General features: G+C 34.4%; 1 protein-coding gene across 2 annotated transcripts in view; it reads right to left on the bottom strand.

Moving 5' to 3' along the window:
• Window positions 1-5,464: 5,464 nt before the first annotated feature.
• LOC145664487 (uncharacterized) overlaps window positions 5,465-26,772 on the bottom strand; it is a 34,679-nt gene continuing 13,371 nt past the window's right edge. The window contains exons 4-5 of one of the 2 annotated variants that reach the window (XM_081731207.1): window positions 22,899-26,629; window positions 5,465-8,517 (exon numbers count right to left, since the gene is read on the bottom strand). In XM_081731207.1, the coding sequence (XP_081587333.1) occupies window positions 6,751-8,346 (1,596 nt within the window). In that variant the 5' untranslated portion in view covers window positions 8,347-8,517; window positions 22,899-26,629 and the 3' untranslated portion in view covers window positions 5,465-6,750. The remainder of the gene's footprint in view (window positions 8,518-22,898; window positions 26,630-26,772) is intronic. The other variant, XM_081731208.1, reaches the window with a different exon arrangement.

Here is a 26,772-nt window from a genome sequence, read left to right as displayed (position 1 = left end):
TATATATGTATTTCAATACGGTCATTTTATGCCATGTATGGCATTCAATGACCTGTTTGTTCTATTTGTTTAAAGTTGTAACTGGTCATGTACTCCCACAAAGGTCATTCTCTCCCAAAAAAAGGTCATCTTGACCCACGAAAAAACACCATTCCTAACAAAAAGGTCATTTCCCTACAAATGAGGTCATACTCTCCCATTCAGGCTTACCAACCTACTTTGTTAAGAAGTTTGCTGAGAATTCACTTCTGAGCTTCTAGTTTGGATAACTTAGGGCGCGAAAAAAGCTATCAAAAGACATACTTCATATAACCCAAAATGTTTAAAGAGCATTTTTAGTAACATATTGTAACATAACTAGGTTGTCAGTGGCGTAGTCAGAAATATGTTTATGGGGGTTCGACTATATCTTTGGGGGGGGAAAGGTATTACAAAAGGACTAAATTAAAATTAGTATCCTCTATGCATCCAGTTGTTTTCAATATCATATGACATATGCTAATATCATTTCCAGAAATATGTTTTGGGGCAGCTTTCCGACTGTCTCTCTAGATTCATAATAGATATTGAAAAATGAATCTCCTGATTAAATCCAGCTTGCTGAATGTTCTCAATGTCACGAAATATGTCCCAGAAATTTCGCCGGGATTTTTTTTTTTTTTTTTTTTTTTTTTTTTTGCTTCGACTTTACATAAGTCAACAATCAAGGAGTGAATTTTCTATCATTCTCCCGTCGATTAAAAAAAACATTTAAAGAGGATTTTCACAAGTTTCTCCAAATTTTATCATACAAAATATTGTTTGGTTTGAAATAACAGACTTCTTTAATTGCCTGGAGTTGAAATTATTCAGAAGATGAAGGGTGAATTTATGAAAAACTTGACCACAACTTAAAATAAAAATATATATATAATCATAAAATAATGCGTACAGTTTCTGTCAGGTTTTCCAGACCTATTGCTAATGGATGAGATCACTCAATGGTAAGGGTTACTTCTTCTTTTCAAATTAAATAATATGTTTCAGAGTAACTTCCAAATTTCTTTTCATGAAGTGAGTAGTGTGTTTTCTTGGAATGTAAATAATTATGGAAGTTATTATTATTAGGCCAAGCGATGTAATTGTAAAATTAATTAAAAAAAAAGAAAATTTAAAAAATAGCTCAACTCTGCACTGCACAGCATTATAAGTTTGATAGAGATTATTATTATTATAGTTCGATGTCACCGATTCTGCTCTGACTTTATGGGAGTCGGTGATGGTGATAATGAACGACATCTTAGACTGAAGAACGTGAGATGAATCAGGTTCGGGATAACCCTGAGAAGTCACACGGATAGGATGTTTATCTACCTAAATGACCACTTAACGAAAGCTAGGATCAAAACAGGAACCCTACACTTCAGAAATGAGCGGTCTACTACTGAGCCACTGCGACAACCGGAAACTTTCATGTTGGAAATGAAAGTAGTTCTTTCTACTCCATATCTTATCCCGAATTGAATCCAAAGCACCGACGATTATCAAAAGTCCTAAAGAAAATACACATACTTCATATTATGTGAATTCAAATGTACAGTCACGAACATTAACAAATGGAGGCTGAACATTCTAATCCTCCCTATTCTTCTCCACACCCACATTTCAAAAGCCTCCAATCTTTTTTCGGTCATTTTGCTTAAGTCCATGTTTCTGCCCCATTGAGAGAAAATGTATAAAACGATCTAAACATCTGAAAAGAAATCAGGTTCGCGATTATAGTAACGGTGTCTAAACGTATAAACAAGTACTAAGACTATGGCAGCGTTTCCCAACCTTTTTCAACTGGCGGCACACTACGGGTGTTACTTGGATTTTCGCGGCACACTTACAGATATTATTACTTGTAAATATAAAACACATTGGTATTTTTCTGTGATTATTGATCTCATTCTTACAGAGAAGAAAGCCCTATCACTGTTTTTTTTTTTTTCGTGGTAAATCACTATGTTTATTTTTCATCCTAATTTAAGAATAGAAAACAATTGCAATGAAATATTGGACTAAAGTTTTTAAAATACGCTTTCTTTGTAAAAAATGTATCCAACCTTTTATTAAGAAGGAAGATCACTAAATAACGAATGAATAAACAAATCGCTTTTACTTTTAAAACACAAATATAGGTAATTTGTCGAAAGGATTGAATGATATTTTAAATTTTCAAGTTACGAAATAGTCTGCAATAATAAAGACGCAATAATGGTCATAACAATGATAACTTTTTTTTCATTAGAAATATACAGAACAGTAACCTGGTATGAAACTTAAAATTGTAGATTCATAGTAGAGGTTCATAGTAATGTGAAATACAAATATACATTTTTCCCTACGTTTTGCAATTTGATTACTATAAAATTAATAATTTTGTTTCGATTACTCGCGGCACACCAGCGGCCTATTCACGGCACACCAATGTGCCGCGGCACACCGGTTGGGAAACGCTGGACTATGGGCTATCTAGAAGAATATGTGATTAAGGGGTTTGGATAGTTTATCAATTCATGTTACAATGTTCAATATTAATGCTTACAGCGTTGAATATTAATGAAAAACACAAGTGCAACTCTGCAAAAATGGAGTCACTCACAACATATTATAGTAATGCTTAAGTATAGTTAGTGATGTGCACGAGACAAGATTTGAGACTGTCTAGTCTCGAAAAAAATGTTTCGAAAGCTCTGTCTCGTCTTGAAAACCGTATCTATTTTCTATTGAAATAGATTTGTCTCGTCTTGAATCTTGTAACGAAAATTCTGTCTCGTCTCGTGCGCATCATTAAGTATAGTGCGTGACGTAACAAAAAATCAAAATCACGAACCTTCCCCCTTCAATAAATCTCAAGTTTTAATTAATCTTTAGTCTAATTTTTGGATAAATTTTACAAATGTTAAAATAACATATTCGTATATTTAGTTTGGACCCTCAAAAGCTTTGGACCCCTTCCGAAATAAATTCCTGCGCACGTGACTGAATATTAGGAATTCATGATGTTTGTACAACGAGTTTCTTTTCAAGAAAATTCATTACCGCATAAAACATAATATTTTCAGATGCCCTTTTGAGATCGCACCGAAGAAAAACTAAAATATATTTTCATTATTCACAAATATTATCACAAAGACCGTAAATAATTAATTCTCTCTCGTAAATATTTCCTACGTAGTTAAAACATGAGCATTTGTCCCACAACTAGTGGAATACGTTGTATTGTAAGTAAAATATGGTATGTACTCTTGCATTACTTATTTTTAATCGCCCTAAAATCAGTGTCCTCTTCATTCTGTCCCAGTAGCGTCACTGGGAGCTTTTGTTTGGAGGGATGAAGACCCTTCGAGGGGGAAGACTATCCAACAACTCCAAAATTCCATTTAGTATTTTAGATTTATCTTCAATCAAGAACTCTGTAAAATTCGCGTGCTTTGGATTGCAAAAGAATATAGTTATTGTTGTACTCTTGTACATTTTTATCATCATAGCCATGTTTATTTTCATTGTTCGTAAATGCACGTTCTCATATTTCACACACTCGTTAAGTTACAAATACACCATTTTTCCCCTTAAAAAAAGAAAATGAAGAAATTATTGTTTCTCAAAGCAACTACTTTTAAAGAAACTTTTTTCTAAACAACTTTTATTTTGTACTTCTGGCCGAAGTAATAATACAATACGGTAAATACCATACAAAATTATTCAAGTCAATTTATCTAAAATTTGCCGCTTGAACTAGTTTACATTTTAAGGAAGATATTTATATAGTAACAGAAGATTAATCAAAGATCATTTACTCAGTGACTGAAGATACTGAATTTTAAGGTAGCCTACGTTCTCCACTCTTCTGTTGCATTTGAATGCAAATTCATGAGTAATGAAATCTCGGTACACTTTCTTTCGTTTTTTTTTCTAAATACAACGTATTTTAGGTGTGAAATTTAGGGGAAGGGGGGCTTGAAGGAAATTTGGGGGAATGGCTAGTTTCTCCAAATGGTATTGTACTTTAACCTGATCGGTTCCTGCCAAATATTATTTTTAATTATTTAATTTTAATATAATTTTGAATCATGGTGATATATTTATTTTCTGTTACTCTGTATCCATTAGCCGGATAGTATGATATTTTTCCAAGTAATGAAATACGTGGTACCAGATCACCTACTGGTGTTAACTTGTAATACCTGAAACTCGACGTATTCTGGAATATAGAATGATACATAACTGAAGATACATCTAGGTAGAATGTTTCTTAATTAAACTATAATCATTATGTGTGTGTGTAGCATTATTGACAAGCTGTAGTAACTTAGTCATCCCCGCTGGTCTAACGGGTAGCACGCGGGCCTTAGGAGAACAAGTTCCCGTGTTTTATTTCCAGTGAGAACACCTTACAAAATTTGAAGGTAGTAAAGAAAGCATCTTTACGTAAAATATAGGAGTAGCTACTCTTTTCTGCATCCATATTTCAGTTCATTACAAATTACTTTTGTTTTATAGCTGCATCAAAATTTAACCGTAGAATACCAAATTAATTTAGAACTACAGGGGGGGTGAGGCTCGTCGAACCCACTGGCTAATATTTAATGTAACTAAAGAAAAATTAACCCATAATCTTACTTGGTCTTCCGTACATAAAACACATAAGATTTATTTAGTGTGCTCTACAGGGAAATACAGTATTTGTTAATTACTATGTATATGAAAGTGTATGAAAATAAACACAATTTTCACACTTCACATAAAATATATTCTGAATGTCCAATTACATACATAGCTAATTCGGAGGCATGGGACATAAAATTACATTTGGCAATCTGGCCAGATAATAGTCTGTTATTCAAATTAGATTTCTGTAGGGCCGCGGTGGCTCAGTGGTAGAGCGTTCACCTCTGGTGCTTGGGGTCCCGGGTTCGATCCCAGACCCCACCAAGTGAACTTTGTGGTGGACAAACACCGTGTGCGTGGGTTTTCTCGGGGTTCTCCCGTTTCCTCCCACTTTCTTCATTCCACCATTTCATTCATTTCTCATAATCACCGTCTCCTTTAGCCTAACCGGCATAAGCGTGGGACGTAAAACTCAAAGATTTCATTTCATTTCAAATTAGATTTCTTATGGTCTTCAAATGAAATGGTTCCAAGTAACGTATGAGCTCATTATCTAAGTTACTTATGAATTATTTTTTTGTTAATTATGGCAAATTATCTAAGTAAGAAAAACAAACAAATACCTGAAAAATTGCAAGTTATTCATAACATTTTGTTATAGTTTTTTTTTTTTTTTTTAACAGAAACTACCTTTGGGTTTGAGAAACCCCTTCCCTTTCCTTTATTTCTGGGGTTAAAAGATTGGATTTGAATAACTTGCAATCTTGATTCCTTATTCAAAAGGATTTATATTTGTATCAAAATGAAAATCAAATTGAAAACAGCAAGGAAAATTTGTTTATTTATTTATTTATTACAATCCCCGTAAAATAAACTATCAAACTCAAACATAGTAAATGCATATTATAAATTTGATATTATAATCTTAACGTGAGTGACAAAATAGTAACTTAAAGAAAGTAAATAAGTGCAACATAACCTAACTCATAAAAATAAGTGAATAAGTTTATAAAGTATTGACCAACAATATTATGTTATAGGTGCAAGACTTAGAAACTGAAATACAAAAAAAAAAAAAAAAAAAAAAAAAAAAGACAATACTTGAACAAAATCATTTACTCTGTTGCAGTTTCATGATAATTTAATGTAGTGCCAACTAGTAATACGCTAATTCCGAACAATGTGTCATAGATGTGACGTCATTATGATCGGGCTTTCAAGAATGCCTTAATTTGCATTACAAAATAGAATGGACAACAACGGGTAATTAATTTTACATTTTCCTGCATATAAATAATAGTTCCTATATAAAATAGTACTAACAAATACTTCAAACTATAAAAAATAGATAAAGAGAATGTTTTTCTAATAGGTAAAACATTAATATTGCAGTTTACTATTTATGTAATTTTAACATGCGCTACAAATATGAATACCAAATAAAAATTACAAGGTAACATTTCAATTCAAATTAATATTACAAATAAATTTGAAGGAATTAGTTATTATTCTTAATATTAAGTAACAAACAATAATCATTAATATTACAATTTATTGGATATAAACTACTCTATACGATTAAAAGCTTATGTCGGAAAAATAATTATCTAAATTCTAGTGTGCTTTTAAAATTAAGGCTGTTAAGGCTTGGGCTATCTTGGTTTTCAGGCCTTTGATTTACACCATGGCGAATTTTTTATTTTTTTTTTCCTTGAAATTAAGGAAAACCTCAATACTTGATTTTATACTTGAACAAGAAATCAGTAAAATGTAACTTCTTGAAAAAGAAATTACAAATATGTAATTTTCAGCAAGTTATTAACATTCTGATAAACCCAGATAGTGCAGATAGTCAACAGCCTTAATTTATAAACCCGTATCGGCCCATGCATTATATTTTCATGTTAGAAACCAACAATTACATTCAGTAATCAATTCTTATGATACAAACAAAAAATGAACTTGAATACATATTATTGTAGAAAACTAGTATCTGAATTATTCGTAGTTCCTGCTTAGTCTACAATTACCAAACGTTTTATGTTCAATTATTCGATTTTCAACTCTGACATCAGTGAGGTCTTAATTTTCAAACTATGTAAATGGGAGATTTATCTATTTTGCAATCAATTTCTGCCTTCTTTTCTTGTTAGCTAGTCCAGTCAAACTCTCCCAGACTTTCCTTGTAAATTTAGAGTCGTTCAGCATTTGATACTTTTGTCGTAAGTTAAGCATTTCCGTGTTATCTTTAATAATATATTTTAATCTGTGCATTTTTGGAATTTTGCCTTGTTCAATTTCATTAGCAAATACTACCGATAGAGTTTCTCTGTCTTCGGTGTCAAAGAAGCATCTACCTTTCCTTTGAGGTACTTCTTCATGTGCAACATAAGAATTTCCAATTTTAACATTGGACTGTTGAGTGTCTGTTGCTGCTGATTCTATTAAATCACTTAGTGCTGCTGATGTTGTTGCACATTCACTGGGTTGGGACGATAATCGGTATGTATTTTCAGCCGTACTTAGGGAATGTGTCATCAATCCAGCCAACATTCCTCTCAGATTTGGTGCTCTGGAATGAACTAAACTTACGGCGGTTTTCCTAAATAACCTGGAACTTATTAGGCTGGTACATCCTGCAGCTTTCCAAACTTTCTGGATAGAATGAGTGAACTGACTCACTTGTAATTGGTTTCCAGAATCAGTCACAAACACATAGTCATGGTCAGGTTCAAACGTTGGTCTTATCTTTTCAATATATATTTGAAGGAATGTCCGTGTTTTTTCCTTCATACAAATTTGAGCTGGTCCTTTCGATGACACAGTCTTATGTTGGAAAACTTGCACAACAAACATTCTTTCATTTGTTGTACAAGCAGTTTCTTCCTCGTTCTGTGTTACAGATACGAAACAACCTTTCGAAAACTCACTAGTAGTCATGTTGACTAATGCACCTGGTCTTTGAGCTGTGTTAAGCATTAGTGTGATTAACAAGAAATCTCTTACTGCTGCGTGTTCTGTCATGGATAAATTTTGTCCCCCATCCCTTATTCTTCGCAACAAACTTTCAGCAGTTTTCGCTGCATTACTTTCATTGAACTTCCTCACTTCATCGGGTGTAATTGCGTTATCACGATCCTTCACAACCAACTCAAACTTCTTTTTGGATTTTAGAGATTGCAGGGATTTCATCCACCCCTGAAGAAAGGTTGTTAGCTCGTCAAATTGAGCAGTCTCCAACTTTTTGGTTTGTAACATATATTTAAGAAATGTTTTTAATGATCCCATGTAGAATAGAACCGTGCTTGGTTCCTTCTGTTCCATTTGCTGAGTAAAAAAGGTTCTGAATTGTTTTATACCTTCTTTCACAACTTCTTCTACTGAAGAAATATTGCTCCTCTTCATAATGTTTTTTACTTGGGAGATGTGTTGCTGTCTATTTTTCTTTTTGCAAACTGTTCCACCATCTATAGAGTTCATCCACTTGTCAAAATCATGCCATACATAATCTAAAGAAAAATCATTCAAGTTGCATTTTGAGCATAGTGGTTCACTGCAGTCCTCCTCTTGAGACAATGTATTTGGTACCCTATTTGCTGTTTTCATTTTTCTCAATACCTCATAATACTCCTCACTTTGTTTAATATATTTGTGTTTATTTATTAAATGTTGATCCATTCGGAAAACTCTGGCGGAACATCCTTCAAGCATACATTGTTTCCATCGTCTCTTTACCTTATCGGACGATATTTTTTTTACTTCATATCTAATGTTTTTTGATTTCTCAGGACTCCACTTGTGACAAAGCCGTAAATGTCTTGGTAGTTGTGTAACTTCTTTGTAGCAAATATGACATTTCTTCTTTGGCTTCGAATGTTTGTCCTATAAATAGAAAAACAAATTAATATTAAAGTGCAGTTAGCATATACAAAACATATATAACTTATTACCTAAAATTTAGTAAAAATAAGTAAGTCAGATGACCTCATTACTATAATTACACGAACAGTATAATAAAATTAAACATAAGCTAAATACACTATTCACTATTTATTTTATTAGCAGCTTATTAAAAATTAAAAATTGACGATTCCAGGTATAGATACTGTTAAATGACATTTTGTGCGAATTTGAGTTATTCGTGTCGGAGGCTCTTAATTAGCATAAAGAATGTCTGGCTTACGTTTTTTCCAAACGTGTACTACCAATTAGAAGTAACTTTTATGTAAGCAATGGTATGTGCAGAAAATCACTGTCCGTCTTCTTGAAAAACCTGTATTATCATATGCAATAAAAATATTAAATACCGATGTTTTTGTACTTTCCATTCAGAATCATACCCCTCAGCCTGAAACATATCCACAAATGTGTACATTGGAATACTTTTGTTAATATATTTTTCTGAAATTTCAATTGGATTTCCTATAAAATGTCTTAAATGTCAGTTATTATTTTTTATACCCGGAGGTCTGAATTACATATGTATTTCACAAAGCATCAAACTTAATTTACATGTCATACCAGATACTATTCAGATCTTAAAGTAATAAATACTCAAATACTGCCCAGAAATAGAAATTTCAAAAATTATTTTCTTTCTTTTAATTTATTATCACTTTTAAAAATAACTGCTATTTAAAAAATCTACTTTCACTTGCAAAGCTGCTGCTTGTATTTTGATTACCATAGATCCCTGGTTTGTACGCCATTGTATTCACAATAAACGTGACTTTTAAATGATATTAAACGTATACTTTACGGATGAAATACAAAGAATTTCGTGAAAAATTCAAGACATTTTTTAGAAATGATATATATATCGTTTCAAAAAATCCGACCGACAAACTTCGGAAGGTGCTTTCTCAAATAAAAAAAAAATAAAAAAAGAAAGAAAAGTTTATATGAACCTGTTGACATAAACTCCATATAGCTCCATAGGACCGACTTTCATTCTTTTCTAGTCTCGCAAATTTTGTAGAAGTCTCGTCTCTTCTCGATCCGGGAAAAAAGTATTTCATCTCGTTCCAAAAAAAAAAAAATATATATATATATATATATATATTAGCCTCGTTTTGTAAATTTACATGCAAAATTTATGCCCTGATGTTTCTTAATTTCATAGTACTTCTGCGTCACAAGAGGTTCACAAAGGGTTACATCATTCCATCCAACTCCAATACTAATTTTGTAAATGTTTCTATGAGTAGAAATTTACGTTCCATTATAAGTTTATTAAATAAATATTTATTATTAAATAAGAAAAAAATCGCTTGCATATTTTAAGGAAAGATCGGACGAAAAGGAACAGTCAAAGAGTAAACCACTCTTGTGGATGTGTTCAATCGTTTATAAGATTATTAATGATACATTCATTTATGAAAAATAAACAAAATAAGCTAAGTCTCTTTTGAGAAAATTGTCCCAAAAAATTAATTTCAAAGGATAAACGACCCCTTGTGGCCTTTTTTTTTTTTTTTTTTTTTTTTTTAGAACAAATGAGGTATGCCATATTTGCAAGGTTATTCATAAATCATTAATTTGTGAAGTATGAACAAATCGGCTGATTCGTGTTTGACAAAATCGTCCGGAAAAATCTTACCCCAAGAATAAACTACTACTTCAAAATTTTTATCGGAGAAATTATCCGTACCTCAGTATTTGGTTCTTAATGAAACATTGGTTTATGAATTATAAACAAAATATTGAAGCCTTTTTCGAGAAAATAGCAATTTTCTATTTTTTCCGCCCTTGAGTAAAATATAATTATTTTCAGTAATAGTAGGAAGAAAATTCGAACACATCTCCATGGAGAATCTTATAAAGTTTTTACGTTTATGCACTGAAAGTTAAACTAGATGGAACTTTTTTCTGTGTAAAGAAAATACTCACGAAGGGTACGGAAAACTTCATACACTACCGTTTTTACAATGCTAACAAGATTAGCATAATTTACGCGCGTAAACTTACAGTGTATGTTCTTCGCATTAAGAGTGCAATTTACCTAGGTAAGGAAAGAAACATGAGAAAAGAATCAGGTCGACCTAAGTGCTAACTTGTTCCGAAATTAATTTCAGACGGTACTGCTATTTTTTTCGTCTCTACAATAGGCGGGAATGCGAAGGGTTGCTCGTTCCCCCTCCTAGCGATGCCAGTAATACTGTAGTTAAGTAGTAATTTGTGGCACACATTCTATGGATGTAACATAACAAACACTAGGCTCAAGTCAAGTAAAATGTTCAAATATCCATTTCAAATGAATCAGCCGCTTTCTCGTGATGATGAGATAGACAATACTGATTTGGACGTAAATAAAAACTTAAGAAATTTTCCTCCTTTACCCTCTTGAAAAATGAATTTTCGAAAATCCTAGGACATGTTTCCACTTATTCTTACTGATTGGTTTACCTATATACTAACTTTGATACAAGTATTTCAAAATGGTCATTTTGTACCTTGCATGACACTCAATGACCTGTTTTTTCCTATTTCTCAAAGTTACAAGTGGTCATGTTCTCCCTCACAGGTCATTCCTCCCCAAACCGCCAAAAAATCTTGTCCCACGAGAAACTAGCATTTATAAAAAAAGGTCTTGTCCAAACAAATGAGGTCATGTTCTCCATCTTCGTAATTTGAGAGGGTCCTGAGGTACTGTCTTTTTAGATTAAATTTCGAACACTCTCTCTTCCCCATTTAGAAACCCACTTTATTTAAGGTGTCATGATAAAAACCTAGTTCAAACAAGGTAGGCACTATCTTTAATTTCAAAAGGTTCAGCTGGTTTTCCGTCATGGTGTAACAACTCGATTTCAATGCTATAATGTACACTCATGTCCAAAATTATTGTCGCATGTCTATAAATATGTTGTTCTAAGAATATAATTTGATAACGAATTCGCCCGGTATTTCTCATAATGTTAGTATGTATATAATTGGCAAAGACATGTATGTGGCAAATTTCATGTCAAAAGAACAGTAAATAAGAAGAATAAAACGAAAATAAAATTTTCTTGTTCATTTAGCAACATTTTATTTTACTCATTATAATTTTCGTATTTATAATTCTTTTTCTATGTATTTACAACAAATATACATTTCCCAATTATACACATAGTATCAGTGTTAAAAGTAGCCTGCAAAATCATTATCAAATTATATTCTTACAAGAAGACAGTTCTAGATATGCGACAATAATTTTGGACATGAGTGTACATAGTTTTAAAGCAGATGAGTTTATATGTCGAGTATCATCTCTGACTTAAGTGATTCGTCTTTCCTGGCAAGGTAGGCGTTCTTATTGCCATAATCATATAATCATGAAACTTATTCTAATGACACCAACTGGAAGGATCTCATTCTCCCTCCATCAGATTTGGATGGCTTGTGAAGTGAGTTGTAGCCACTTTTTTATTTTATTTTCATTAAAACAATGCTTTCTGTACTTTGTAGTAGCATTGAAATACTACTTAATTATTCTTTAAGAAAATTAATGTTTGGATTAGTAAGAATAATTAGTGTTTAAGAATTAAAAAGTGTTGAATCTTGTATTTTTGTGGAGCAGGATAACAAATATTTTTGGGGGCATGATGCCTCTATTGTGCTATCGTTACCATGTTTTTAATACCATATTGGAACTATAAAATATATTTTTTCCAAAGAAATTGAAGGGGGGGGGGTTTGAGGTATTCAAGGTCAAAGGTTAAGGGCAATTATCTTGAACATGAAATTTCTTGGAAATGGGTCATATTGCATATCAATGTAAAACTCTGTTGATTAGCTTTCCAATGATATCAGCACCATGACTGTAACTATCTTAGAACCAGAGCTATGACCATTTATCTTCAGAGAAACATGTCGAAATTAGCCTAAATTTCCAAATTTGAGGACATGTAACTTGACCCACAGTTGAGACATAAGTATGCAAATTGGGATTTTTCATCTCTCGTCATAACTTTTAAGCGGGTGCGAATTTCTTGCTTTAGTTTTTGCAATAGATAAATCAGCAACGTCATTTCAGACTTTGATTTTGGGACGTTTTACATTGATATATTACTATCATATAGATAAAATATTTCTAAAACCTTAGGGGGCAATTGCCCTCCTACAGGTCCAAATAGCGCACCTGAGATAAATAGAGTAACTATCTTGATAGAGGTCGTTAACGAAGGTGATTCTCTTACCGGGAGTGGTAGAAATGAGCCACTTCCGATTTTAAAGTTGATAACTATAGCGTAAAAACGGTAATAAATAGCGAAAAGCAGTTTTCGGCAGGCAATTAAACATATCAAAAACAATTTTCATCTTTCTTCCTGAACACTCTAGTAAAATAAAATTGGTAGAAATAAGCCATTTCCGGTTTTAATGTTGAACACTTCAGAGCAAAAACAGTAATATACAAAGAATAGCGGTTTCCGGCAATCTATTAAACGTTTCAAGGACAACTTTCACTTTCATCCGTAATACTCTAATAAAACCGGAAGTGACAAATGAATCATTTTCGATTTGAACATTGATAACTATGGCGCTAGAACGGTAATAAATACCGAAAAGCTGTTTTCGACAATCGATTAAACGTTTCAAGAATAATATCCATCTTCATCCTTAATAATCCAGTAAAACCGGAAGTGATAGAAGTGAGCCATTTCGGGTTTTAACGTTGATCACTCTAGAGCAAAAAACGGAGATAGATAAAGAAAAGCGATTTTCGGCAATCAAATAAACATTTCAGGGCAACTTTCGCTTTCATTCTTAACACTCTACTAAAACCAGAAGTGGCAGAAATGAACCACTTCCAGTTTTAACGTTAATAACTTAGAGCAAAAGCGTAAGACAACAAGAAGTTGTTTTCGACAATCGATATAGCGTTTCAAGGATAACATTAACTTTCATACTTAGCACTAGTAAAATCGGAAGTGGTAAATTTTCACTACAATTTCCGGTTTCAATTTCATCGACATAGAGTGAAAACTGTAAGAGATAGGGAGAAGTTGTTTTGCGAATCACTTTAGCGTTGAGAATAGATATTACATTCTCTCTTACACTTCTAATCAAACCGGAGGTGGCAACATCCAAACACTTCCGGTTTTAGTATTAACCACTATTTACTAAAAACGATAATATATAGCGAGAAACGGTTTTCTGGTATCAATTAAGTGACCCAAGAATACGTTTTACCTGGACTCTAACCTTCCTACTAAAACCGGAAGTGGTATAAATCAACCATTTCCTGTTATAACATTGAACCCTATAGAATGAGATGATAATGAGAATGAGTTTTATGTAATAGGAGTTTATATACTGAATTTCATATATCCAAGTTACGCAATTGTTTACATATACCGAATTTCAGATCTCCAAATTTAGCAAATCTCTACATTCGCCATTTCGTAAATAAGTAAAAGGAAATTTTGGATATTATGAGAATGACCTTCGTTTCCCGTCTTAATAGCAAAATTCTCGAAAACGTTGAAACGCGAGACCTATCATTTTTATTAAAAGAGTTTATATTTAGAATTTTACACCTTCAACATTAGCAAATCCTCACATTCGGCACTGTGTGAATAGATAACAGGAAATATCGCTATCATAGAAATTACTCTCTCACACCTCTTAGAAGCGGTATATTTGTAAATGTTTATATGCGGCTTTTCTTATTTTTAATTAAGAGTCTATATACTGACTTTGAGACCTCCAATCTAAGGAAATCATTATTCGCCACTTCATAATTAAGTAAAGGGAAATTTGGATATTATGGGAATGGCCGTCATTTCCCTCTTAGGAGCAAAATTCTCGAAAGCGCTCAAACATGGGACATTATTAGTATTATTATTATTACTGGAGAGTTTATATTCAGAAGTTTACAGCTCCAACTTGAGCAAATCCTCACATTCGGCACTTCCTAAATAAATAAAATTGTAGAAGTGTCCCTTTTTACCTTTAGGAGCAGAATATTCGCCAATACTGAAACCAGGGACGCCAACTGGGCCTCTAGAAAGTGGCAATTGGCCCCTCTTTGGTTTTGAGATTTATATATATTTCATCAATATGGTAGTAATATATCAATGAAATACGTCACATTCTCTTACATTTGGGGGTCTTACCCCCCCAAGCAAAACCTGAAATGACGCTCTTGACTGAAACCCGTCTTTTCTTATTCTTAATTAACAGTCCATTATACCAAAATTCAGATCACCAACTTAAATTAATTTTACATATGGCTCTTCGTAAATAAGCAAAGGGAAAATTTGATATTATAGAAATGATCCCCATTTCCATCTTAGGAGCAAACTTTTCGAAAACTGAAATATTTGCCTCATTGTTTTAATTGAAGAGTTTATGATCAGAATTTTACATCTCCTGCTTGAGCGAATCCCCCATATTCTGTATTTTGTTAATAAATTAAGGAAAATTTCAGTATTTTAAAAATGTCGCTCTTTCTCCTTTTAGAAACAATATTCGGAACGCTAAAATACGTTTTTCCTTATTTTCAATTTAAAGTCTGTATACATAATTTCAATCTTCAACTTGATCCTAACATTAGGCATTTTTTTTATTAAACAAAGATAAATTTCAAGATTTTAGAAGTGTCCCTCTTTCTCCCATTACACGTGAAATTTTAGGAAACGCAGAAATACTGTTTCGTTATTTTTAATATTAGGTCCGTATACCGAATTTAAGATCTTCAACGTAATCTAATCCTGACATACGGCACTTTCTGATTAAACAAATGGGAATTTGAAAATTTTAGACATGTCCCTGTTTTTTCCCCTTGAAAGCAGGATATTCAAATACGCTGAAACACGTTTTCCGTTATTTTTAATGGAGAGTTGATATGCCGAGTTTCATCTTTCTAGCTTGAGAGATTCGTGAGACACACTCTCATCGGTAAAAACTTTGACCCCCTGTACCACCCACTTAGAATGTGTATTTCCCACTATCCTTTCTTTTGCTTCCGTGACAAAAGGAGTAAGTTGCCCAAATTTCGAGTTCCTACCAGTAACGACGCCAGCTATAATTTCTTGGAGGGGGCAGTGGAGGGGCAGAGGTATTTGGGGGGTAGTTGTTTGTTTGAATAGCGAAAATAATAGTTTTATACTACTTCACCTATGTGAAAATACACCAAGTCTGGGGGGCAGTCGATGTCACCAGGGGGACAGCCGCTCCCTTGCCTCCCCCTCTAGCGTCGTCACTGGTTTTTATCTATAGTAGTATGGCCTGGGTGAGAGTGAGTCACTTCTACTCTTTTATATAATAGTATAATTAAGAGTTTATATACCAAATTTCAGATTTTCAATTTACGCGAATCGTCAATTCGGCATTTTGAGTAAATAGTGTGAATATTATAGAAATTGCCCTCACTTCCCGTTGCCCCATTCGGAGCGGAATTTTCAAAACGCTGAAACACCTATTCCGTTAGTTTTATTGAGATAATAAATACCAAATAGCAAACTTCCCACGGTTATGCCGGTTAGGCTAAAGGAGACGGTGATGATGAGTAATGAATGAAATGGTGGAATGAAGAAAGTGGGAGGAAACGGGAGAACCCCGAGAAAACCCACGCACACGGCGTTTGTCCACCACAAAGTTCACTTGGCGGGGGCTGGGATCGAACCCGGGACCCCAAGCACCAGAGGTGAACGCTCTACCACTGAGCCACCGCGGCCCCAACTTCCAAACAAGCCAATTCTTACATTCGGCATTTTCTACTTAAATACTATAAAATTTTTCATTATACAAATTGTTCTCTTCCCTTAACAGTGGAGGTTTTGAAAATCCTGAATCACGTATTCCCTTACTTTTAGTTAATTAAATTACTGAATTTCACTTCGCAAACTTAAGCAAATCCTTATATTAGGGATTTTATGAATAATGGTGGGAAATTTTAATATTATAGAAATTGATTCCTTCCCTCCCACTTAGGAGTTAAATTTTAAAAAAACATTGAAACATATTTTCCATATTTTTAATTTATAATTCAAATGCCAAATTTCACATCTTAAGCAAATAATTATTTTGCATATTTTCTAAATAACAGTGGAAAATTTTAATATAAAAACAAATCTTCCTTTATGTGTGGGATTTTGGAAAACGCTGATACAAGGAGTTTTATTTTTCGTATGTGATTGATTAATTTGTGATTGGAAGTATAATGAGAACGACAGATGGCCAATTTGCTGACGTCCCCATTATACCCACAATCATCAATCAAATTAAGACGAATTTGAGAGATACGCCTTGGCAAATAAATAAATAAATAAATAATGAAAAGCAACAAAATGAACACTCTTTACCTGTTCTTAGGATATATACAGGGCTGGATTTTATATTTTGAAGCCCCTAGTCTCAAAAGTTTATCCCTCAGAATGACGTCCAAAATTTTATCAAAATAGAAAAAAAAAATTACTTTATGCATATTTTTGGAGTGGAGTTCAACTTTAGACTAGGCCTAATGACTTTCGGAGAAAACCAGGAGTAGAAAAACATCTCGGCCACGACAGAGAAATTCCACGTCTGGCAAAACTCACGCAATGGGAAAGCTATGCATGTTTATTTATTATTTTTCTCACGTAAAGTACAATCCAGTGAGAAATTTGGAGCTCCGTATATCCGTATAAATTTGGAGCTCAAAAAAGATATATTGAAATCTTATACAATCAGAATTTACATAAAATCATTCAGTTTGGTCATAGAAGTGTAATTACGTTGTCGGCGGCTAGACCGACTGCATTTGCCGGTCCCGGGAGATTCACCGGCTTTTTTGCCGGGTCAGAAAGCGTGTGCAAGCGACCATTTGATTACATTGTCGGTGTCGGCTCCGGCTCCGGTTATGTCAGCGGCAATGCGTTCTTATGTGTGGATGCACACGCAGTCGGTAATGCCGGAGCCGGCTTGCTGATAGGTTTCTTCAATCTAGCTATAGTGAGTGAGTGGCAAGGCGTTGTGTATTCTTGTTTCTTTTCCTGTATTTGGATTTTTTGTTTACTTCAATTTTTTCTGTTATTTTCTTTTTTCACATCACTTCAATATATAATGAAGAATGAAATAATCAATCCCACATTTCGAGGTACCACAAATGTAGCGGCTTGCTATTTACATAAATTCCCAACAAGGGAAATTCTGATCTTGTTTGAATTACCCAACTACGGCAGCGCTGAAAGTGAGTTTCACAGATGTTTGTATGTATATTAAGTTATGTAATACAGTCGAAACTTACTTAAACGATTTAAACAAAGGGGTCGTTGGATTCGTTTTGATAGGGAATATGTCTTCGCATATATCGTCGCATGAGAACCAGAAAAACGTAACTCCATTTTCGTAGGCTTACAGGCGAGAGGACAAAAATATTATTTGCTTAGAAAGGTGTGTTTTTAATAAGATGGTAATTGAGCTACATTAGAACAGATTATCGACAAGGAGAACAGATGGCGTTATGTTCCATTTACACCAAGTGGAACTTTCAAAATTATGTTCAAATATGAAGAAAACGAAAACCGCATTTTTGGAGTTACTTTCTCTGGTTCTCATGCAACTATACGAAGTCATAATTTAAAAAATCAACATGGCGGAAATGAGCAAAATGGAGATATGAAGAAATTATGAATCTAGGATAGTTGCCCAATGTTTATCCTGTTAATTATGCAACCCAGTATGTAGGGTATGAATAACCTTCATAATAAGAAAACAAGGGTTTAAATCTCCATCATAATCGAAGAAGTAGGTATTCTCAAGCATAACAAAGGTTGTAAATAAATTAAAGAAAATAAAAACTAAAACACAGCTACAGAAAGAACTGAAAAAGCACAAACAGAACACGAAAATTTCCAGTCTTGTGGTTGCATGCTGTTTTACCCTATAGATCATAATAAAAGTATTTATGTACTCTGTGTCTAGTCTGACATTTGTTCCATGGAACGATTGTGGGCTGAGTGAATAGGCAACCGCAATGTTGCCTTTTCAGAACCTATTATTATTATTATTATTATTATTATTATTATTATTATTATTATTATTATTATTATTATTATTATTATTATTATTATTATTATTATTTTAAATACCGTGATCTCAGCCTGTTTCAATTTTGAAAAATTTAAAGAGGTGTTAAATTATGACAACAAAAGTGAAAAAAAAGAAAAGAAACAAAAGGCCATATACCGGTACCTCGTGCGCACACACCCCCACACACAAAGATAAAACAACCTTGTTTTTTCGCTCTTCTGCCTAGCCTCTCCCGAGGGGAAAATATAGACAAATAATAGTTTGCAAGACTGCTTCTATCAATCATTGATAGCGATCAGGTTTCTCCTAAGCATTTTCCTTTTGTGTGGATTGTCTTTCTTGGCTCCTGCAAGATCATAGTACGTAATTTGGAAGGGGAGGGGTGTTTGTTGAAAGAGGGAAAGGAACGCATAAAGAAGAGTATCCTGTATAGCAGTAAGTAATTAAAAAAAATTGAATCATATTTCTGCAGCTTTTCATATAATTTATGAAACGAACCTTCCACATGACGCACTGTCAACAATGGATGGATCCAAATCTTTCTAGTGCTGCTTTTCCTCTTTCGTCTTGTAAGTACAGCAAGGCAAGGAGATATCGTTTGTTTATTGCTGGACTCATGTTCTCTCCTTCACGTTCAAACTCAAACTACTTCTCGGCACCGGCATTACCGGGATGTGTGTGCAAAGCAGCGCCGGTGCCGGTTTTGCCGGCCACATGTGCAGAGCAGCCCCAATTCCGGTTCCGGCATTGTTGGCCCCGGGTCCGGCATTGCCGGGGACGTGTGCAAACGCTGTAAGCATACTGAGTTTCATTTCAGATGCGGAAATTTCCTCGGCCTCGCAGTTCCATGTACATAAAATCATCACTGTTTGCTCGACCTACGACCTCGCACCTCATAACACAGCAAACATCAGTTGACATACATGGTGAATTCGTCCCCCCCTTCCCAGTTCGCCTTACGGCCTCGCACCTAATAACCATGCAAGCATACTTAATTTCGGGTGCACCGACATTGCGCAAATTTTCCCACGCTTATCTGTTGACACAGATAAAGCCTTAATGAGCAGGCAACAAAATTGGAAATTGCGAAAAAAATCTTGTGCAACGTTGCCATCATTACCATAAGTATATCGACTAATAAAAACAGTCACCAAAATGCAAGTCGTTTTAGAAGCAGGATGATATAGCAATTGACGGAGAAAGATTCATCTTTGTTGATGATGAAGCTAATATAATTCTTTTCACGTGTAAGAAAAATATCGAGTAAGTATAATTTCATTTATAACCATTAACTTTGAAATGAGTTTCATTTACAGCATCAAGAAGTAGAATAGGAAGTAGTTGCTTGAACAGAAAAGTTCCTTTTTCCGTCTTATTTCCAAATTATAGTAAAATAGTTTTTTTTTTTTTTTTTTTTTGATTCTCACAAAATATATCGTAACATAGCATTTCACCTAACGATATGACACTACAGTCTTGTTTACTATTTTCTTTTCTGACACTAATCTTATTTTCTTTTCAGTTTTCTGTGTGAGTTCAGCGGGTTAGAAGTATTTGCAGATGGAACTTTCACTTATGCTCCTAAGCATTTCACACAGTTATATACAATACATGCATATAAAAATGGATATTATCTACCTCTATGTTTTGCATTTTTGCCGAAGAAAGACAAGAATACGTATGTGGCCATGTGGAAGATGATAAGAAACTTAGACAGTAGATTCGACTTGAAAATCATTTACGTTGATTTTGAAACAGCTGCTCACGAAGCCATCAAGAATGTGTTTCCAAATTGTGACATTCGTGGCTGCAGATTCCATTTGGGACAAACATGGTGGCGGAGGATTCAAGCCGACAATGATCTGCGACAAGCATATATGGATCCAAAATCTGAACTAGGTATTATTGATATTATTATGGTCTATTATTCTTTATTATTAATTTAATAATACCATGTGGACTTTGTTTTGTTATATATTAATACAGAATACAGTTGAAAATAGAATCTTATTCTGTTTGACTGAAGAATCTTAATTCAGTCACCATTCTTAAAAGCAAATAAACTGCTGTTCTAATAATGTACGAAATGAAGAAATTATAAAGCCAACAGTAAGATCCATCAATTTCACTACTTTCCCAATGCTTGCTTATTCTAACAAATTATTATTATTATTATTATTATTATTATTATTATTATTATTATTATTATTATTATTATTATTATTATTATTATTATTATTATTGCTTTTCTTACAGGTTCATGGATAAAGGCATTTTTTGGGTTGCCATATTTACATCCAACAGAAGTATCAGATGCCTTTACTCAACTAATATCAATGACGCCGGATGATACAGGGCATAAATTTTCCGATTACGTCCTAGAAAACTACATAGAAGACGGTTGCAAGTAAGTAGCTTCCTTTTGAATTTCATCTATAGTAGCACATGCTTCAATAACTCTTAATACTGCAAAAACTGTTGTCCTAGTTTGAACACAACATTAATGGTTGTGCTGATATGGTATTTTCTCTCAATGCAACTTAATTATAGTGAAATTTTCTTCTGTCTTCATGTAAGACGTAGATTAAAATGCAGGTTTTGATAGTTGTAAACAAATTACGGACCAAGACTATAAATATTTCTTGAATCTAGTGTTATAAATGTTTTAGTGTTTTATATAAATTGTCAATAATTGTGTGCATGAACTAAGGATCTTTTTATTTTATTAATTTTAGGTATCCACCTGTCATGTGGGCGTCTATACCATCCACGATGCGTCGGACGACAAATGGACCAGAAGCTTTTCACAGACATTATAATAGTCAATTTTACTTCCCTGCTCCTGATATTCATACGGTGATTTCTGCTTTGTTAGAGATCCAAACGGAAACTGCCATGAAAATAACGTCCATATTAAAAGGAATTTCAAAGGCCCAAAGACCAGCAGAAGTCAAAAGGAGCGAGTTTGTCATGAGGAAGTATGCTGAGTTCAGGAATTCGCAGAGAAACTATGAGAAGGCACGTATGACATTTTTAAAAGCTGTAGGATTTAAATTTCAAGCATTCAAACTGTAAAATGAAATTTTCTGTAAATAAGTATGTTGCTTTGTAAATATTAGAATGCAATAAAATATATCTCATAAAGGAATAGCTTTATACATTTCATTTCGATGCAAAATTTCACACAATTCCTTAAATCCTGTTGTTGGCAACGTCGCGGCGGAAATTTGCGCAATTTCAGCACTTTCTGCTCCTCGTTAATAAGACATAAATTACTTAGATTATCAACGATCTAATCTTTAGAAAAATTTGCGCAATGTCGTTGCACCGTTAATTTCAATTGAAATATCCGGAAACTTCGCTCCCAGGCCACCCCCCCTATTTTCTCGGCATACGGCCTGGCATCTTGTCAATCTGCAAACGTACCGGATTTCAGTCCGAAAGCGCAGTTTCACGTATGTAACTTTCCGATATCTGGAGATATATATATCGAATTTCAGTTCAAGTACGTACACCTTGCTTGCTCGGTCCATGGCCTCTCACATCACAAACTACCCAGCATACCGAATTTTGTTTAAATACAAAGTTTCATGCCTCAATATTCTGGAATTCCGAAATATCAACATCTTATCATCCCCTTTTTCTTCCAGCTACTTTTCTTCCCTTCTAGGATATATATATTTATATGTAAAACGCTGAAATACTAATTGTACTTATTTTAATTAGTAGTTCAAATACCAAATTCCGTTTTCCTGACCTCCAGCGGTATGTTATTATAAAAATTACAATCCCCGCTCTTTTTATTTCCACTTTTTGCTAACCTTTTACTAAAACAAAAAAGGAAAAGAAACGCTGAAATATCTTTCCAATTATTTGAAATGAGAAGTCCAAATAACAAATTTCACGTTTCTAACCCTTATACTCTCCAAGACATGTCCATATTATATTAACTACAATTCTCACCCCTTTTCGTTTTCCACCTCATTCCTGTCCCTTCTAATTAAAATATCAAAAAGCGCTTAAATACGAGTCAAATTATTTTAAATGATAAACCCAAATACCAAATTTGATGTACCACTTTATTAAAATACTTCCCGGCCAGATTCCCCTCTTTTCCCGTCGAATCTCCAAAAATCCTTCCATAGTGGTTCTCAACATTACATATCCTACTGCCCAAATTTCAAGTCTAGCTTAAGCGGTTGGGTCTATGCGTTGAGTTCATCACTCACTCAGGCATTTGCCTCTTATATAATATTCATTAAACCTACCTTTCTTTCTTTCCTAGATATTGGCTCGTCTCTAGTACAGTCCACGCTTTCAATCGTGTCAATATAATGTTGTTTTGATAATCTTCTCGAAATATTCCTTTCTTTCAGGAGCTTTTCCTTTCTTAGGCTGCAATGATAATACAGGGTGGCCACTCATTTGGAACTTCAAAATTCCCTGACTTTTCCCTGACTTTTCCAGAAATTTTCCCGGTTTTCCAGAAAATTTCTAGAGAGATCTAAAATTGGTATATCATTGTTTTTCAAAGCTTAAACGGGAGCTACAAGTGAAATGCAATGTGGACTAGAGGATCATTATTTAAAAAAGAATCACAAAAACCGCTAGCGAAGATAAATAGTCTAATTTTAATCACTTACTTGCATAATTTTCAATTCTCCTGTGTGTTTCCACTCCACTGTAACCAACTGCTGCACAAAACGAGAAGAGGAATGTTTATCCCTATCGCTTTCCAACCTTAAGCTTAATACTAGTCACAAAAGTACACACACCTACAAATTACTGGAACGAACACTACTTTACTGAAATGTTTTAAAACCTCAAATCACAAACTTGCAGTTCACTAAAATCAAACTGAAGTAAAGACCACATCCACTTAAATGTTTTAACACCTCAAACCAATAATCTCATCATCAATTGCAGACAGTTTCTCCTTGACATCATTCAACAACTTCATTTTCTTCGCCTCGAGTTCAATAACTTTATCCTTAATGGCATTTCACTTCTGTTTCTTCTCTTCCTCTTCTTGATTCCTCAGAGACTCAACATATACTCCATGAGCATTGCGGGCAGCATGGACAACCCTCTTTGTAATTGGAAACTTATCAATACCACCCACAGCTGAAATTTTATCATGTACCTGCCTGAGTGCAATTAGACTCAACTCGCTTTGATTTTCAATTAAACATTCTTTGTTGATTGAAAATCCCCTCTCCACACTAGCATTTCCATGAGATAAAATGAGGAGAAATTTCACAAAATCAGTCATATGTACTGAGCATGCACCTAAATGCAGCATCTCCATCCAATGGTCATCTAATCTCTTACTTTTCCTGTCATAAGTCCTCATTGCTTCCAATACAAGAGGATTTTTAGCAAAAACTTTGAATTCACCTTGGATTTCATCAGCTAATGTTCCTGAAATCCAATTCTTGGATACTGCAATTTCTAGGCAATTGGACAATCCCTTTGCAGCTACAGTGTCATCCATAACAAACACACTTGGATCCAGGAAAGAAATTGCTCTTGTCAGGTTGAATTTTAGAGATGACCTGTCCATTATTTTCAGTATAAATTTCTGACATCCTGCGCGATAGTTTTGTCGAAATTCAAGAGTCTGTCTATCCGATACGGTATTGGCTTTTCGTATAGCATCCTTTAATGTGTACCCAATGTTTACAAACTTGGCTGGCTTTAAGTTTTCCCTATTATTGAAATCAATCTTAACCAATGGCCTGCCTTCCAAAACACTATCTTTCACAAAACGACCTGCAACAGACAATACTTTGGCCTGGAGCGAGTTTTAAAGGAAGGGAGCTAATGGAGCTTCTCCCTGAAATTCACGCAGGAAAGGTTCAACAGTTTTTGCTAATGTTGTGAAAAAGCCAAGTTTTGCACCAAGCAGGTTATCATTTGTGAAATGTCTTACAGTATCAAAGCTTTAGCACTGTGGTACTTTCTTCTCATCAACAGCCCACTGTACGTATTTCTTTACGTTCGGTAATATTTCCATCGCCCGGGAAGCAACGTCTGAATTTTCTGTCCATCTAATGCTGCAATTTTTTTTCGGAAACACAGACGACCCTGTGCATCTTATGTAATATGCACGACGAGCTGGAACGTCTTTGAATAAATTATAAGACGCCCTTAGGAATTCTTCTAATTTCCAACCTGCTGCTTGCATTGCAGCTTTAAAAGCACAATTCATAGTATGCAGCCAACAACTTCCAATATCAAGAAGAATTGGATCTGAAGGTGAACTTGCAAGATCTTTCTGCAGGTCACTTAAAAATTTGAAGTTAACATGTGGGCCATCCATCGAAACTTGAACAATTTTCTTGAGGTCCAAACCTAAGATACCATTCTTGAAACTAACTTGAATGTCTGCTGACGTTGAATGTCCGAGGAACACTGAATTTAAATATCTTGCTGACACTTGGTTTCTTTCATTGTCCCAAAACCGAATCGTAAGGTCTATTTGCTGCTTTTGCGAGACTTTGTTAAGGCTTTCATCAAACCCAATAACATAATGCTTGCAAGCTTCTATTTCTTTGTGAAGATCACCTTTAAAAAGTCGTCCAAGACCATGAACGATAGTATAAGCTAACTTGGTACGTTGTAATTGCATCTTACTACAAATTTCGCTATCAGGGAACATGAGCTTGAAATTTGTTGCCAGTCGGGAAGCAGATCGGAATGACAAGTGTTCCATTACTGCCTGCAAACACCACAGAACTTCAGCTTTAGTTACCGACTCAGACACTAGAAACGACTCCATAACATTAGCATGTTTATTTTTAATAGATTCTTCGGAAGCCACCAGCATCTCATTACTTACAACCAGTTCTTCAGCGGGACAAGAAGGACCTGGACTCTGACCACTACATTCCACTGCATTCTTTTGCTGACAAAAAGTTATTATCGGCCGAGTTACTAGAGAGTTCTTCACAGCTGCAGTGTGTTGTTTGCCTTCCATGTGGCTAATAATAGCCCGTTTCCCCAGAGAGTATGCAGAGGACAATTATGGAGCTACCTGTATTAAGAAGTAGCGGACTTCGGTCTAGAAAGCTAGCATTACCAACTTGAGGTAGGCCCGGGTCCCAAAGGTTTTGTCGTGCCAGCAATGGCGTGCGGTGGTTATGCAACCGAGGAACAGGTCGACATAGATAGGAAATATTGTGTAACAAAACAACGGAACTGAAGTAAATAGGCTCTAATAAAATGTGCTTTTAAGAAATCAGAAAATTTTGTTTGTAGCTGATTTTTTTTTTTTTTTTTTTTTAGAACAGTAGTACATGCAGTAGCGGAATTGGGTGTAAAAACTAGGGGGAGGGGAATGCCATTACCTCAAATTGGTGGTCAAAAAGTCAAATATCTGTAAAAAGCATAGCCAATTAATCGTGTGTCGCAGAAAGTACTGCCGCCACTGAGTACAAATGCATGTGGAATCCACAGTTTTTGATTCCACATAGAAATACACGCATTAACCAAAATTCCACACATTTTGTGGAATTTGAAACAAATTCGGAACTCTTCCGGCAGAACTCAACTACCGTTCAGCCTTTATATTAATCACGTGACTACCAAAACGGGATGCAGGGGCGCAGGCCCGAGCGAATTCTGAAAATCGAGCAGCCATCGAACAAAACAAGTGTGTTAATTACAAAATGGTCCCGATTTCGCTCCAGCCAATTCATGGGCAGCACTAAATGACAAAAGAACATGAAGAAAGTATGCACAGCCCAAACCAGCAGAGCTAGATAAACGAAACCTGGAATGAAGGAGAGATCTGGGGACGAAGCCCCCAGTGACCAAAGTTATTTTGTATTTGAATAAACCGCCTAAATGGCTAGGAATACAGCAGAACGTAAATTTTCCCCCGAGAAAAAATTCCCGGTTTTTCATCAAAATTCCCTGACTTTTCCCTGACTTTTCCAGAATTAAAAATTTCCCTGACTTTTCCCGGTTTTCCAGGTTTTCCAGGTGAGTGGCCACCCTGTAATAAAAATTCGTGACAGAATTATATACATATATACCCATTTAGTTCTTTAAATAACATTCTAAAGAAATTTAAAACTTTAAACACTGAAATATGGATTTAGCTTTTCAATTATGTTTTTTCTATCTGTTCATAGAACA

The sequence above is a fragment of the Thermobia domestica genome, chromosome 11 (assembly GCF_964235325.1).
Source record: "Thermobia domestica chromosome 11, izTheDome1.hap1.1, whole genome shotgun sequence".
Classification (NCBI taxonomy): Eukaryota; Metazoa; Arthropoda; class Insecta; order Zygentoma; family Lepismatidae; genus Thermobia; species Thermobia domestica.
The sequence above is the reverse complement of the archived record's forward strand: the minus strand, read 5'-3'. Positions and strand labels throughout refer to the sequence as shown.